Genomic DNA, 17231 nt, shown 5'->3' on the forward strand with positions numbered 1-17231 from the left:
AAAGGAGCCAAGATTCTAAAAATAAAGGAAGCGGAACTATGGAGAGCAGTATGGCTTTAACTGTTTCATGCTAAGACGCTAAGCTTGCCCACAAATAGAGCATTGGCAGTTTAAAGAGACAAGGGACAAATGGCGCACAGTGTACAATCTCATAGAAACAACTACTTAAAAAAAACCCCATGCTTGAGAAAACTCTCCCAGAAAATCCAAGATTTCATACGTAAAACTTCACTGAGTTCCTTTTCAGATAATATGTTATTACTGCAATCTGTTCCTCTGTAATATGAGCAGTGTCAAACAGAAGAGAGCAAGCAGAATTAAAAGTCAAGAGATTTCCTACCCTGTGTTGCACATATTCACTGTGAAATGTGCAACCAGTTGCATCAAACAAAACGTGTAAGTACCTAGGTGTTTCACGGAGATGTTGTTGGAGGAAGGGCATCAGTATAAGATGTAATACATAAAAAGACACAAAATAAGCAGTTAGTCCATTGGTCTCCGAGATATTGCGATGATATGTCCCACTGAGGAAAGAGATAACAATTCTGGTGCCAGGGAATGCGAGGGGAAGCAAGGAACAGCATGCCTGCACCCCAAAAAGAAACAAGCATCTGGATCGATTCATGCAAGAACATGTCAGCTTCGTGCAGTGCAATTCACTGCAGACATTTCTGTGGAAGAGTGATACAATAGGAACTAACAGACTATATTCATCCATACAGAGCACCAAGTCGGCTGCATTTTGTTCCTTAGTCTGCATCTTATCCATGGTCTAATACTGCCTGTTGCAGTGAGCTCCATACAGATTCTAGTAGCTAGAAATAACTAGCTGTGGGATCCTATTTGGACTTTTCAGGAGTCCAGTCCATGACACTAAGAGTGATGTACAGAAGTTCTGAAAGCACCTATAGCACTCGAGTGTCTACAGGAGTTGTCACCACAGCAAGGGTGTTCAGAATAGTTAAATCTCTCAGTTCTTTTTACGTCTTTGAGTCCATCCCAAAGCAAACTCTCAAAGTGAGTTCTTCCTCCTGTGGATTTCCTAGAATGGAGTGTCTTAGTAGCACACTGCCTCTGGCCTTGAGACACCAGTGTTGCATGGAGAGGCTTTACAGCATCTTCTGTCTCCTCCTCCCATAAAGCCTAAATTGTTCAGTAATTAAAGAAAAGCACCATCTTTTCTCTCGGCAGCTCACTACATAAATCACGGGCTATGCATTTAAGACTTTTGTCCTAAGGTATCTATCTAAAAAACTGAGGCTATGATGAGAAAAGGTGGGACACTGAACTAACTACTGCTTGTAAAGGTTTGGAGCTCCTCAATGGGCAGTCATCTAGACTGGAAAGAACTCTGTATTGGGGTCATAAAAGCCATGTCTTGTCATTCTCCCATTTTTCCACAGTCACACACAGATGCGTGATGTGGAGCTTTTCTTTTTTTTTCTTTCAGGGAAGAACCTTGCAAAACAGTGAAATGTATAATTTTACTGCAAGCACTTTTAGTTCTGAAAATAGCCATAAATTCATGCATCAGACGGTTAAACGAGTGTTCTCAACAGTATGTAGGTTTTCATTTGCTTTTTCCTGCTGTTTGTCTTTCAGGTGATGTTTTGTATGAACTCCTTCAGCATATCCTGAAGCAAAGGAAAGCTCGTATGCTTTTCACACCTTTCTTCCACCCTGGGAATTCTATCCATGCTCAGCCAGAGGTCATATTACACCAGAATCATGATGAAGGTAACTCTGTCTCATTCTTATGGGAGCTACCATCATAGAGGCGAGTAGGGTAAGGCTGTGAGGAATTATGTAATTTTCTTGCTCCAAAGTTACTTAAATAAAGCTACTCTCCCTCCCTTTGTCTCCGTAGCTTTAGAACAATCAAATGGTCTAGGGAGTCAACTGTCCATTCTCCATTTTTCAACTATTATTTTGTCCAGTTTCCAAAGCCTGCTTTAAAAGCTGTGCCAGATGCAGATTAAAAAATACCAGAAATTTTTATTGACCCCAATGATTCATTTTTATTCAGTCTTAATCAGGTAGACAAGGATGCCTCATGGACTTTTAGTGTCCTGGAGATGCAACTACATGCAATTGTTTGCAGAGCAAGGGAGAAGGCAGCCTCAGAGAGAAACATCTAACTCAAAGTCACTTCACCTGACAATCTGTCATCGCATCGTGCCAGAGTTCCTTAGCACTGAACCCATCTTGTTGCTCAGCTTTTGAGCTGATTGAGCAATTCACATTGAGAGAAGGTTTTTTTTCTGCAGGTTTTCTCTCATTTTTACTGTCAGAATGACTTGCTTAGGTTATTTGATAACCTTCTAGTAGCGTCCACACATACTGTGCCTGTCAGAGGTGGTGAAGAACACAGATATGTTTGTGGAATTGCAGATTTGGACTTCTTCTACTCCTTATTAGTACAACTTAAAGTGTGAATGTGCTTCCTTCAATGGAAAAGTGGTATTTTATTTTCTTTTAAAATATACACACTGAAGTACTTCTTGGTTTTCTCCAATAACAGAAAAATAGAAAGCCTAAGCCTTTTAAAAGGTCCTTTCCATTAAAGCATCAGGCAGAATTAACTTTTTCAATTAAAAAAGAAAATCTAGGAAAAAGCAGTGTTATTTTAAGTAAAGAGGAGAAGACAACAGAAGGGAGTTAGGATACTCTGCTGACTGGAGGAAAGATGCCCAAATTATGTCAAGTTTCAACGTGGGATCGCAAGAGAAGATTTCAGGAGTGCTGTCAGACCTGTACAAGTTGCCCATGGCCAGCCTGAGCAAGCTAGAATCAAATGGTATCAGCAAAACTCTGAGACTAAGCCAAGATCAAGACAGCAGCAGGTGGGACAGGGACACTCTAAAGTGTTTCCACACAGCTGTGTAAATATTTCAGATTAGAAGAGGGTGCTGCAGGTCAGGATGAGGTTGAATTGGCAGAGTTGTGCAAGAGACAGTGTATTAAGAGAGGCACTTTCCAAAGACCATTTAAAAAATCTCCATTTTTTCCTGAAGCTTGGTATTCACCTACAAGCATTCCCTTTCTAAATTTCAAACAGAAATTGTAGCTGCCCTCTCAGACACCCCTACAGTAAATATATGGAGCAACTTTAACTCTAGAGGATCTCACGAGGATGTTGAGTTGGCCTTTCATGTGCGCCACTTAAAACATAAGGCCTTTGCAATCTAGTCCAACTTCTGTCAGAGCACAGGACGATTAAGAAACAACTCTTGATTTCTTCCTCACAGTACTCTAGCTGCTGATAGTACTACTATTGTATTTGATTAAAGCAGAGAACTCTGTGCAATTATTTGAAACTTTTCTTTAAAATGACCAAAAAATAGTTTTTGTTCTTCTGTGAGAGGGACTTCAAAACAAGCAAAAGAAACTACTTGCCTGCCACAAGACTGAGCAATCAGAAAATCTTCATGCCAAGAATTTATAGGCAGGTGAATTTATTTATTTATGTATTTTGACATTCCTTCTTTCTTCTTCCTGTTTCACTGAGTCACTTGGGAGAAACTAGCACAATTAAGTTTACCATTTTCCCTCAGCAGAATGCAGCTTAGTGAAAAAAGAGAATCAACATGAGAAGCAGGTTTAACCCTGCCTAACTCGCAAACTGTAACAGAGGGGTCAAGTGTTACTTTGGCACAATTTTGAGTGGTTAAACTTCATAGGTGATGGATCTTTTTTAGAATCCTTTCTTATTCCAGTGACCTTTTTCCATTTTCTTCTACTAGCTCTTTTGCCCATTTCCTAATAGATTATATACTTATGATCCTGCTTCCAAATGCTTTCATTTGAAGTTAGTTAACCCAGAATCAGATGAGACCAACATTTATGTCTAGTGGCTTTTTACTAGCTTAAGCAAAGTGGGTTTGACTATTTGAGATCAGCTGGCAATGGTTCAGGATATCTCCAAGATGCCTTGGCATTGGCTTGGAATGTCCCATGTGGGCATCGGTCTGTGTCCCTCTAGAGGGATGAGCAATGGAGAGTGAATTACCTACATGTCCAGTGGTCCTTCTGACTCTACACTGAGTCATTTGGTGGGATGCCATACAGGAAGCTTACACTGTCATTCCCTGCACTTCTTTTATAGGTAAGCAGAGTGCCAATCTTTGGAATTGTCACGCCAGCAATTGCTCACTCCCAGAGTGAGTGCAGCCCCACCCATCCCTATATGGATCAGATAGGTCAGCAATTTTCCTGGGAGCTGAATTCCCTTTCACAGCTCTCCCTTCAAGGAAAGACTCTTGGTCACTCAGAATGTAGAGCCAGAATGATGAGTGAGTCTATTCCTGCAGGAAATTATATACCATATGTGCTCAGCTTACAGTAATCAGATGTGCCAAGGAATGAATGTGATGAGGATTTTATTCTGTTCAGGGTCATTCATGGCAGTGGAACTGCTTGGAGCTGAGTTTGAATTGTTTTGTGGTAAACAGCAATTTCGGCCATGAGGGAATTATTTAGTTAAGTATTTAAAGAGAAAGATACTGGAGGAAGTGAGCACTAGTGTGTGTCCATTTGTGGTTTCTCCTCTTGCTGCTTTTTAAAGACTTCCTTGGTCCCTACCTTCTTTCTATGCTGTCCTGGTTCAGGATCACCATGGTTTGGGAGCAGACAGATAGGTCTGCTTCTACTTGGAACCTGTCAGAGCCAACAAATGTTTGCAGAGGTAGAAAGCAGAGCAAGGCCTCCCTTTCTGCTTTCAAGGTAGGTGCTCCCCACAGCCAAGGCACTTAAGTAGAACAAACAGTAAAATATTCTGGTCTATATTCACAGGCCAAGAATGAGCACAGTGCATTTGAATATACAGTGATAGGGGTGGATGGTCTGTAGAAGATAGGACTCTGAGTAGAATTACGGGGTTGGTTTTCTTTCTGTTGTGGCAAAGAAATTAGGCTTTAAGAAAAGACAGCCACAGATGTAGGTACAGTTGTAGATTACTCCTTCTCTGATCTTCACATCATTTGGCCTATCCCACATTAGCTGGCCACATTGTATTTAAAGCTGTTTGGGTTTAAACAAGAACAATATATAGCTCTGGAGTTTCATGTTCTCCAGCTGTTTCATTATGAGTACCTTAAATAGCTCTACAAATCCATTTTTCTTGACTGGGACCACAAGTGTGTGAAGTAAGTGTTCTGGAACCATGTGGCTTCTGCTTAAAATTTCAGGTTTTACTGTAGACTTTAGCATCCTTGTGTAGAGGAACAGCCCATTGAGTAGGCAAAAGAATTGGTGCTATGTCACTGCCTGGTACTATATTTTCTCAGGACTAGAGCTTTTCCTGTTCAGGCCTTTCCCTAAGTGCTGATCCGTCTCCTGATGCCTGCCTGGGTTCCAGGGCAGCGGGAATCCTTGAGTCTTTACCTCGACACAGGCTGCCTTGACAAGAGAGCAAGAGAATTGTTAAAAAGGATCAGAGCAAATGGAGTGAACAAACAGGCAGCCACAAATAGGCAGCTACTTGTTTCAGTTGTTGACATGTACCCAGCAGTTTCCTTCTCTTATCATCCAAGGCTTTCAACAAACAGCACTGAAATTTGATCTTTGTTTTTCAGATAAAAACCTGTTAGTCACTGCACTCGGGTGGTATTTTCCTCTTTGTCAGTAATTGATGACCTTAGTTAAGCTGAAAGTTTGCAATGTTTATGTCAAACATTTCATTTTGTGAGAAGATTGTTAGTATGTAAAGACATGACCTAGAGCTGTGATTTATCTCCCCCCTACTGTTAAGGATCACAGCTGGGGAACTATGCTTATGCATGTGATGCTAGAAGTCCTCCTGCTGAAGAAATGTAAGTGCTTATATGGGACAACCCATCAGTAGACAGCACAGACTAACTAAAACAAGGTGACAGTTCCTTATGAAGATGTCACATGTTCTTAAAATCCAGGCAGGGACAAAATTTAGCTAGCGTTTCACAAAGAGCTTCCTACTAGTGGTTTTTATAGATAACCCAGTCCGTATTTCAGACTAAGTTATTCTCTACTTTGACTGAAGCCTCTGCCATCTAAAACTTGCTACCCAATATTTTCCTGGAGACATTTTCCCTTTTTATCTCTGCCCTCTACCTTACAGTGCTCATCATGGTACAATAACAGGAACCACATGTAGAGACATGAATGGCAGGAGATAAATTTCAAAGCATTTGCAAAGAAACACAGTTAGTACATCTGAATCAGATCTTACTTTCTTCACATGTGTTCCAGTCAGCTTCTCAAAATGGGATTTCTCATAACACGTTTCCCCAGGAACTACCATTACATGGTGGTGGAAGGAGATTGTTTTCACAGTACTGATCTCATTCTGTGTGGTAGCTATCTGCATTTATATGACATTTTTCTGGGCATCTGTAGGTCACACAAATAAAAAAATTTCCAAGTTGACAGCAGTACCCAGTAAGCCCAGCTAGCAGTTTGACAGTTAGATCCTACACCTTCATCACAGTATAGACAATGTGTTTTGTTTTTTTTTCTCCACAGATAGCTTTGTCCAGAGACCTTCAAGACCATCCACAGAAACAGTCCACCACAACCCCCCAACCATTGAACTGTTGCATCGTTCTAGATCACCCATCACCAACAACCACCGTCCATCACCAGATCCCGATCAGCGGCCACTGAAGTCCCCTATGGACAACACTATCCGTCGCCTCTCCCCAGCTGACAGAGTGCCAGGGACAAGGCATCAGCAAGAGAACAACCACCAGGAGCCCTATCCTCTCTCAGTGTCCCCAATAGAAAACAACCACTGCCCGCCTCCTTCTGAGGTGCTCCAGAAGCCCTCCAGCCCTCGCCAGGAGAACACCAGGGTCATCCAGCTGATGCCCAGCCCTATCATGCATCCTTTGATATTGAACCCCAGGCACTCCGATTTCAAACCACCAAGGTTGTCTGAGGATGGGCTGCACAGAGAGGTAAAGCCAATCAACCTGTCCCACCGAGAAGAGTTAGCTTATATGAACCACATCATGGTGTCTGTATCGCCTCCTGAGGACCATGCAATGCCAATTGGAAGAATAGCAGGTAAGTGATGTTCTCTAGGCTACACTAGAGTTGACACTTTTCATTCATAACTAACCATGCCGTGCATTAAGAGCGTCTTGTTTGCTTTTGCTACTCTGTGACCTCAAGCATTTACTGGCATTTTCACCACATCTGTGGTTTAGACAGTTGAACATGATTAAGCCAGTTTCATGGCAGGTAAGCAAAGGTGCAGAGTGACTTGCTCGTGACCACAGAATGCGTAATTCGTATTGAAACATTTGTGTCCTGACACTCACTGTCTCTCTACCCACTAGCAATCCATTTGTTTCCCAAGATACTTATTTCGAAAGCCTTGTGCTGCAAAGAGGTAATTTTCCAAGAGTTGCATTCACATTAATGTCCAGTCCTATGGAAAGGAAAAAATCCTCTGTCAGTGGCCTTTGAGATAATGCAGTGTCAAGCGCTCTGTAATGGAGATGACAGGACTAATGAAATATCACCTTGGAGTCCTACTTCGTAGCTCTCCTGTGCTTCTCACACCAGGATTGTCCCTTTTTACCGAAACAAAACAGGGTTGCCTTTGTCCCACGCAAACCCCAGGCACTGTCTCACTTTTGTTATCGTAAATAACTGACATCACACCAGCTGAATCAGGAAACTGAGGTTACAGAAAATGTTTTTTGTACTTGAAAGGGAACTGTAAATAGACAGGGACAGGGAGAAGGCGAATCCAACCACTTCAGAAATATGCTGAATGCCCCAGTAACCAACTTCTTTTGAGAGATGTAAATACACACCACGCCCAAAAACATTCCATGCGTTTATGTGAGCAGCAAGCTAATGTGATACTCAGCTCCTGTGGGGTATTACACATGTCCGCAGAGGTACATTTTAAAACACCTTGTTCTTTTTTATCCTTACATGCCTTAAATTTCTTACAGATGTGGTGCTGCCTCAACTTTAATGAGGAACATTTTCTGTTTTCTTAAGGCTTACCACTTTAAATTCAAAAGGTGCATATCTCACCATCTAGTCAAATATCAAGCACAAGGGCCAGGATCCTTTCACGTAATAGAGAGATGGGTTACAGAAATTAATCTTTCGACATTTTTGGCTGGCTGACATTTGTCTCTCTCCTTTTGATTTTTATTACCCTCACTATTCTCAGCAAGTTAAGAAATAAACTTAGTTACAGCAGAGAAGATACTCTGCTGGTTGCATCACTGGAGATTTCCTTTCCATAAAATACTATTGGAAGATCAGAGGGGTTGTTAATTTTTGTTTTTCAGAAGGAAATCTCTAAGAATGAAGCCTAGACTGAAAAGAGTATAAGAAAAAAATATGGGGAGCAGGTGGTGGTGTAATTTTTTAATTTAAACCCAGGAGTTTTCTTACATAATTGAGAATCTTTGGTTTCTGCACGTTGCGTACTGGGTCCAGCAACAGTAGCCCTGTAACTAGTACTCACACATCCTTTCTATCCCTGTGTTGTGTGCAGGGTCACAGAGCCCGTGGATATTTGGACCTAACACAGTTGCTTGGCTATATTTGCATGCTTAGCTGCTTTCATTTGCAGTCTCGTGGCTTTCCTTAGACCCACCAGCATGGGTGGCATGTCTTAAAGAGCTGGTGAAGTATTTCATGCCAAAAAGACCCGAGGTGTACTCAAGCATTCAGTTCAGATGAGGGCAGTGCTTTATGGCCGAGGGTCAAGGATTACGGAGCTGGCAGTTGCTAGGATCTTAGATTTCCACTGATAAATTTGCCAGAGTACTTCCATCAGTAGCCCGTGTCCTTTAATTGTAAATGTCAACAAGCCTCACGTGCTCTACAAGCATGAGCTAGTGCTATTCTGGTTGGATTGTAATGGCTCCTGAACTGTAGCTGGACACTATAAAGGGCTCACAGCCAATTTAAAGGTGACAAAACCCAGATTACTACAAAAAATGTAGACAACCCATGTTTCATACCTAAAGTCAACTTCATCGGTGCTATTGAATTCCACGGCAGCATACTTAGGCCCCCTAGAAAGAAAGTACACACCTTTCTACCTGCTTCCCACCCATCTCACAGCCTTCAATTTAGAGCTCTTACCATTAAGTGATTTCATTTTAAGAGCATTTCTTTTATATGTCAGCATAAATTTATTTTCCACCTGCGTGTCCTTATCGTCACTGACACTGCTATAGTTAACATGGAGGGTTTTGACCAACCATGGCTCACCACTTCAATTTGAGAGAGACCATGAAGATTATAACACTTGGCTCTTAAATGGCAAATGGACATTAATGCAGATGTAGTATTAAAAAGAGCTTTTTTTTTAAATCACTGGCGTTATTTCCATTTTACGGGTGAGGAGGACTGTTGGGATGGGTAATGAAAAGATTTACCAATAGTCCAATGCCAGAGCTAAGTACTTCTCTATTTACACTGGTGAGAAGAGAGCCTTGGCTTTCTTCTGGCTTGACTATTTGCATGCAGGTGATTTTCAGGGGAGATAGCGATGAGGAGCAGCTACCAGGGAAGCCCTGTGGGCTGCTGACTAAAACATTGGGCTGAGCTCCAAAACATGTTCTGTTCCCAGCTCAGATATTTGAAATTGTAAAAGGAATTTTTCCTGGACTTAAGATACCTCACAGCCTCATAAACCTGTTTACTTGTAGATAGAGTCTGTTTTTAAATGTAGCATGCAATTACTTGGGACTGAGAAAGAAAATAATGTTTTCACTTGCTGCTATCCACAAATATTCTGTTTTCAGGAGGTCGATCAATAGAGCTCTGGACTTCCTGTCAGACAAAATAATGACCTCTACTCACCAGCAGACTAATCTTTCCTACATTTTCATGTAATACTGCTTCTCAAAATATTAATTTTACTGGTAAAGCACTTTCACTTTTACAGCAAAGAATTTCAAGTTGAAGGTCTTACTCTCTTTTCCTCTAAGGCCATTTTACACTTTTCTAGGAAAGCAAGAGGCATAAAGTATCTTTATGTTACTCATTAAGGTCCCATATATTATTCATCAATAGCTAGAGTTGATTTTTAAAATGGTGTTTAGCTATCATCGCAACACAGTATACATGAGTCTCTTCCGTAACTTTGGCAGAACTAGAGGTCACTGTGTTAGGGTGATACAAGGCAGACTTGCATCCCCTGCAAATACACCAGGCAAGGGTTAAGCTAAGTAACTCAGACATCAATAGCCATCTAGCTACGACAGCACTTAAAATATTAAAAATACCTCAGAAGGAGAGTTTAAGCAGAGTGGTGTAATGGACAGTTTTCCCCACTGGAAGTGCTAATTCAAAGCAGCATCAGTGTTTGTTGGTAGTCAGCTCCTAACTTGGACTCTAGCAAGCAGGCAGTCTATCTGGCTTACTTTTAGCTCTGAATTTTTAAGGTAGTCCATCTTGGTTCCCCGCAGATAGTCTCCAAAGATTTCACTCTGTGGGGAAAAAAAAAAAAAAAGATACTTTTTTTCCTATTCTTTTTTTTTTTTTTTAAATGCAGTTGCAGTTTCAATCAAGAGGGGTGCCTGTAATTAGTTCTGCAGAATGGAAATTCCATTCCCCGTACACCTCTGACTGAGAGGGTTTTGTTACCAAACATTTTAGGACTTTGATACCTCATAAAAGGGACTTCCCCAAGGTACAAGGAGAGGCAGGAGTTACTGCGTTGGCAGGCATTTGTAGTGCGTCATGGGTGAGGCATAACAGCCACCAGAAACCCTCCCCACTGCCATCCTGTTCTGTCCCCATGGCTTTCCTTGGGAGCTCTGCTGTTGACTTCAACCAGGGCATGTTTTAGAATTACAGAATCATAGAATAGTTTGGGTTGGACGGGACCTTTAAAGGTCCCCTAGTCCAGCCCCCGTGCAAGGAGCAGGGACATCTCCAACCAAATCAGGTTGCTCAGAGCCCCATCCAACCTGGCCTTGAATGTTTCCAGGGATGGGGCATCCACCATCTCTCTGGGCAACCTGTTCCAGTGTTCTACCACCCTCATTGTAAAAAATTTTTTTCCTAATATCTAATCTGAATCTGCCTCCCTCTATTTTAAAACCATTACCCCTCGTCCTATTGCAACAGGCCCTACTGAAGAGCTTTTCCTCATCTTTCCTGTAAGGTCCCCTTGAGGTACTGGAAGGCCACTGTAAGGTCTCCTCGGAGCATTCTCTTCTCCAGGCTGAACAGCCCCAACTTTCTCAGCCTGTCCTCATAGGAGAGGTGCTCCAGCCCTCTTATCATCTTCATGGCCCTCCTTTGGACCCTTTCCAACAGGTTCATGACCTTATGTTGAGGCCTCCAGAACTGGATGCAGTACTCCAGGTGGGGTCTCAATGAGACTGGAGTAAAGGGACAGAATCACCTCCCTCGACCTGCTGGCCATGCTCTTTCTGATGCAGCCCAGGATGCAGTTGGCTTTCTGGGCTGCAAGTGTGCGTTGTCAGCTCATGTTGAGCTTCTCATCCACTAGCACATCAAAGTCCTTCTCAGGGCTGCTGTCAATCCATTCTCCACCCAGCCTGTATTTGTGCCTGGAATTGCCCCAGAAAACTTCATTTAGGTGTCAAAAATGTTCTTTTTTTTTTTTTTCAGATATCCAGGTCCCCCTCAGCTTGTTAGCATGCAGGAAAATGGGAGGTAACATATTAGATCTTACCAGAAACCTGTTAGTTGCTTAAAGGAAGACACAGGAATCCCTGCAAGAAGCAGTTATGGGATTATCCAACTACAACAGGGTTGGTTTTGTCCCAACTTTTATCACATAGAGGTTGGCTTAGAAACATCCAAATTAATCTAATGACATGCTGGTATTTACCTCACTTTTGATTCAGTCACTTAAAATTCACTAAAACAATTCTGGATGTTTCTTGTGAGGGGAAATACATTGCTGAGCAGGTTCCTGACATTTCCAGCTGCCAATATATTTTTCTATACTAACTTTCTGGGACTGAAAGGCTTGTTCACAAATCCACAACAACCACTGTCCATGGAACCTTTTACTCAGGCACTGCCCAGTAAAGATTAACGAAACTACTGCAGGACTGTGAAAGGCAAGGTGTCAGAGAGCAGTGGTAGGTGCAGCTGGACTCCCCGCAGGGGCTCCCCGTCCGGTTGCAGTTGGGACCCAGTAAAACCCATTAGGCTCCAGCTTCACTCCATGCATGTCTGAGGCAGACCTATCCCATTCGTACAAGCAGCTTCGAAAGATGAGCACTGCTGTTTCTCCACAGACCCCCACCCTGCCTGTTGCTTTTGATTCTGCTCTGCATTTGATGGGGAGGGGAATCTAAAGGCAAGTGAGTCTTGTGCCTGTTGTTGTCTATTGGTATACTATTCTTATCAGCTGGGTTACCTTAGCAACTGGGCTGTATTTGACTTTATGAGCTGCCGGATTTGTTTATCCCCCTTTAGGAGTCTGAGGAAAAGCCAAGTAATGTTTAAACTGTTCAGAGGCACGTTGTCTACCACTCTATTGGTTTGGCCCATAAAACTATTGACTGCTGTTGGAATGAGGACAGGCAAGATTCTTACCCTACCAAAGTCAGGAAAGAGATCTACCTCCAGTTTTGCTTCTGACTTGCCTCAGCCCCTCCGTGTGCCACACATCCAGAGAGTATGGGGGTGTAGCGTGAACCCCACAGATCTGTAGCAATTCACGCATAAGTAATTTCTCAATAAAAACAGTCTGACGGCTGAACTGAAAATGCAATCCCCTGTTAAGAGCACATCGGCTATGAATGACTCACAATGGACTGAAATCTACAAAAGAGCGCTTATGATGAGTGTAGGCTACGTGCTAGCTCGGATGATGGGGAGGTCTTCCACCCAGGAGCTTTGTAAGGACAGTAGTTTCGTTGTTTTGTGTGGGGAGAGAGGTTGGAGGGGGAACAGGACGAGGGATTCTCCTCTCCCTTTGTTTGAAAAACTTAATCACTTCTCATAAACTTGTGTGGGAGGGGGAAAGACAGGAGTTAGTTGATTCTTTCACATAGTGCTTAAAAAAAGTGCTAATCAACTGAAACTTTTTTTTTTTTTACTTTGGCATTGAGCTGGGAAGCTTCTTTTAAAGGAGGATTAGAAAAGCAAACTCAACTGATAGAGCTATTAGATTTATAACAGTAGACATTTAGAGCTTAAACATCACAACACAAGTCACGGCACTTCAAAACACGGGACCTTGATCATCAGTGTCTCCTCAACTTATCTACTAGGACCAGAGCCCCAGCGCCCGCATTTGCTCCAAGTCTGTCAATGTGACATTTACAACTGTGTCAAGTTGTAGAATGATCTTTTTTTTTTAACTGATATACCAGCAAAATCCTTTGTGCAAATGCAGTTATACCACATTAGTTTATTTTCCTTTCTGTACAAAATAGCTGTATAGGAGTTACTATGCAATGGCATATGGTGTGTGTTAGGGAGAGAAGGTGGAAAAGGAGGCAAAGAAGAGTTACACCTGTATAGTAAAGGGGATAAAAAACAATTAAGCACAACTTAGGAGTTAAAAATTTTGCAGCAGCTAATACTGTTAGCCCTCACATAAGGGATGCAGCTTCCTCTTCCATTTGATTTGTAGTGTTTGCAATACAGTAGTATCTATAGGCTCTATTGTGCTACAGTCCCTGCCCCAAAGAGTTTACTATCCAAACAGACAAGGTAAATATAAAGAAAGGAAGGGCACACAAAGGTGAAAGGTGTTTTCAAGAGTTCCAAGAATGATCAGAAGTAGGGTTGGAAAGAGAGAGCTGTGCAACATAGAATAAAATTACCCATTACAATTTATCAGTAGACACTATCTGACCAGTCCCCTACTCAAAATTATAGGTTAAATTTGCTTCCAGATTCTTGTGACTGGTAACATCTTTTGGTGCCTCAAATTTACAGGTTCAAAGTTTTTAAAAAAATGTCTTATCCAATTTAAAATTGGAACAACCAATACTCTGCACTACTGGTCAGTCTAGTTATTTCCTTGTTTTTGTTCTTCAGTAGACATTTCGTTGTGACAACAACCTGAGCTAGCCATAAACTCGAGAGGCTGGGTACACAACTTACTCGAGCTACGTGCTGCTGCTTTTGTCTGTTGCAGCATTTAAAGCTATCTCTGTCGATACTGCAGTCACATCTTCCAAGCAAAAATAAAACCTGCCCAATTGTGCCAGTCTACTACTGGGACAATGACCTGGATTCTTGAAACCAAATCAGTCTTTATGGTCTTTTTTTTGAGGGGATTCTGAATTGTCTGCATATGTAAGGCAGTGAGCACAACAGGTGTTAGCAGTAAAGGCCTGAACCTAATTTCCTTGTATAGTCATTTGGTGGTTGGCAGTAGGTGACTTTATTCCAGAATGACAATACTGCTCTGCAAGTAGAAGCTTTCTTCTAGAAGAAAGTCACTTCTATGGACAGACATCTCCACACAGACCTGCTGTGACATTGTATATTTGGAAGAGCCTACTCCACTCAGGTTCTCCATGTATACCAGCCCTCAAGCTTGCTATCCATCCAGTAATGTGTGTTGCTGTTTCATTCATTACTATCCTTCCTTCCAAAGTTGCATCCTGAGCTTCACTGTGGTGAATTCTTATTTAAACTGAAAATTATTGCCCTGTCCTCCTTTGTAGAGGACAAGCTGTCCAGACTTAGCTTTTGTTGTGTGCTTAGAGGTATTCTGATTTTTTAAGATGGTAGCTATCAATTGCTAATGTCATAGGAGCCTACCTGTACACATGCCTGAGACCTCCAGGGCTATCTTCACCGCTGTCATGAGGCATGATCCCAGCAGGGTTTGACAGCATATAGTACTGACTGGTGGGCTTTTGTGAAGCACAGACTTTGGGAGCAACTGTGACAAGACAGTCTCAGCGGCTAAACAGTTACAAGTTACAGCCTGGCAAACTACAGAAAACTGAAACCGTGGTTCACTTCAGCATACTAAGTTGTAAGTGGTGGGGGCTCAGTGGCTGCTCACCAGGCAGCTGACCCTCCTTCCCGTAGAGCAGCAGCTCGTACAGAGAGATTGGAGCCTTGAAAGAACCTGGGAATCTTGGTGTAGGCACGGCCTGTCGCTCACATTTGGATGTGACAATGATAATTCACTGGCCTTGTTTAATCACTTGCCCTTGCAGTCAAGTACACTTTTACATTTGCAGTATATACTACGTGTATTTCAAGCCCCTTGTGGAAAGCCAGGCTACTATAAAGAGACTGAAGTATGGATAAGAGTCAAGCTCATAGAGTTCATATTCATAGGAGAAGCTTTCATTATAACCTTGAGAGTCATCATAAGATGGCATTAACAATTAATTTCAGCATGAAAGTGTGCCTTCCCTGCCAATTTAACTAATGACACTCAAGCAATAGCTGAATGGCAATGGCTTGGATAGGTGGTTGCAGATTTTCTGTGCAGTGTCTTGCTTTACAGCCGCCTCCGTTCTTACTGCACAGTTACAAGAGCAGAAATTGCAGTCAGGGCTTGTTTAGGTGGACTCAGAAACCAGGACTGTCCATGCCATTCTCATTACTGTCCAGCCATCTACATGCCATGGCTGGACAGATGTGGTAAGTGGGTTCAAAGTACCTTCAGCCTCTGTTGAAGTCAGCAGGATGTTAAACACTTTTTAAAGAAATTTACCTTTTAATGAAAACTTGTCCCTTGTTTTCCCTGTCTATTGCACGCTTTCTTCAGGCTAGAGTTGTGTCGGTAATTCAGATTTTCTTCTACAAAGCAAACTTTCGTCACTTTGAACCCTCTTAGTTAAACCAGGAAAATACACAGTAGTGTTGACACTGTTGACACTACACTTCACTCTCTTCAGAGGCAGGCCTATCTAAGTCTGGTTTTAATACTGATCAGAAGTGGCATACAAAAGTTTACATCAGTTTGTGTTAATTCAAATGTATAGCTTTAAAGTGGTAAGACTGCAGATATAAAGAAGGTCTGAGCAATAGTTTTGCATCTCTGTTGAGAGAGGGGAAAGAAGAAAGTGAGAGTTTGGCTATGTCTACACGTGGAGATTTAACTCCAAGAAGGGGAGGTCATATTTCAGTTTTTTGCGAGGGGCCTATCAGAAGTGGCAAGTTTACAGCTTATTTGGAAGTCCCTTCAGGAGGGCCTTCTGGAAACACACCAGGAGCTGCATCCTCCAGCCATACTCATACTCCTGAGAGAGCTTGGGGCTCTCTGCTGGAGCACAGGAGTGAGGTTCTTGGGCAGCATTCTCCTACAAACAACAATTTTCTGCCGTTGGAAAAAAAAAAACCAAAACAAAACAGCTTGGATATCTGAGAAGACTAAACCTGAGGGTGAACTGAGCTTGTGACAGAAGATACTGGAGATTCTCACATTGTGAGGTCAAAAATTATTACTCTTGTTGGGAATGACTGCCGTAGTTAAATCATTCCTGCTTTTGCTCCCTTCTCTAAAGCAGAATTCAGAAGATGAAGCTTCATCCTTAATTCTTAAATTCCCATCACTAACATATTTGGCCAGTTTTCTGATGTCAGGGTGGTTGTGAGGTGTTTGTAGGATGTGCATATGAACAGGTAGAGGTTGAATTTCTTTCCCTTTTCCTAGTCATTGCTCTTCATGAGCAATAAAGGTGAGGAAAAGCCACTGGAGGATCAGAGGCAGGTTTCCTTAGCAAGATAAATGGAAGAGTGCTTTCTGCTATTGTGTTGGAGCAGGAAGAGAACAAGTCACTTGAAACTAGGGATAGGGGGATGGAGCAGGAGAGCAGAACAGGGAAAAAAAAAAAAAGACATTTTTTAATACAACAGACTTTAGCTTGCAAAGTGTCCATCTGTCAAACTGTCTCTGGACCATCCATTACATATTCTTTGTGACTTGAGTGCTTTTTTTCCACAGCCACATGAGGGATATGAACCTTTTGGATCCTCCTTCCCCTTACACATTTTTATTGCCAAAGACAGAGCTTGGCCTTGTCTTGCTGTGTTACTTTTACAACCTCACAGCACAACTGTTTGCCGCATGACGGTCTCCGTTTTCTGCTCTCCTTCTGCCTGATCTCCCTCTTGGCGTTTGGGTAGAAGACAGAAGCAACATACAACTGTTGTATTGTGTGATCTGGCAACCTCGTTCCTCAGCCCCAGCTTGAATTTACTGAGCTGAACAAACAGTTGTCTGTCAAGAGGTTTCTCCACACAGAAACATTGGCTTTACTGTACTGGCTTACCATCCTGCTACCAACCATAGAAAAAACATC

General features: G+C 42.2%; 1 protein-coding gene across 2 annotated transcripts in view; it reads left to right on the top strand.

Moving 5' to 3' along the window:
• The window catches only part of ETV6 (ETS variant transcription factor 6), a 140787-nt gene that overhangs the window by 110636 nt on the left and 12920 nt on the right, over positions 1–17231 (top strand). For both annotated transcript variants that reach the window (XM_086758087.1, XM_086758096.1), the window contains 2 exons: positions 1603–1737; positions 6499–7041. In XM_086758087.1, the coding sequence (XP_086614213.1) occupies positions 1603–1737; positions 6499–7041 (678 nt within the window). The remainder of the gene's footprint in view (positions 1–1602; positions 1738–6498; positions 7042–17231) is intronic.

Source organism: Chlamydotis macqueenii, chromosome 1 (genome assembly GCF_036417535.1).
Source record: "Chlamydotis macqueenii isolate bChlMac1 chromosome 1, bChlMac1.mat, whole genome shotgun sequence".
In the NCBI taxonomy this organism is placed as follows: domain Eukaryota; kingdom Metazoa; phylum Chordata; class Aves; order Otidiformes; family Otididae; genus Chlamydotis; species Chlamydotis macqueenii.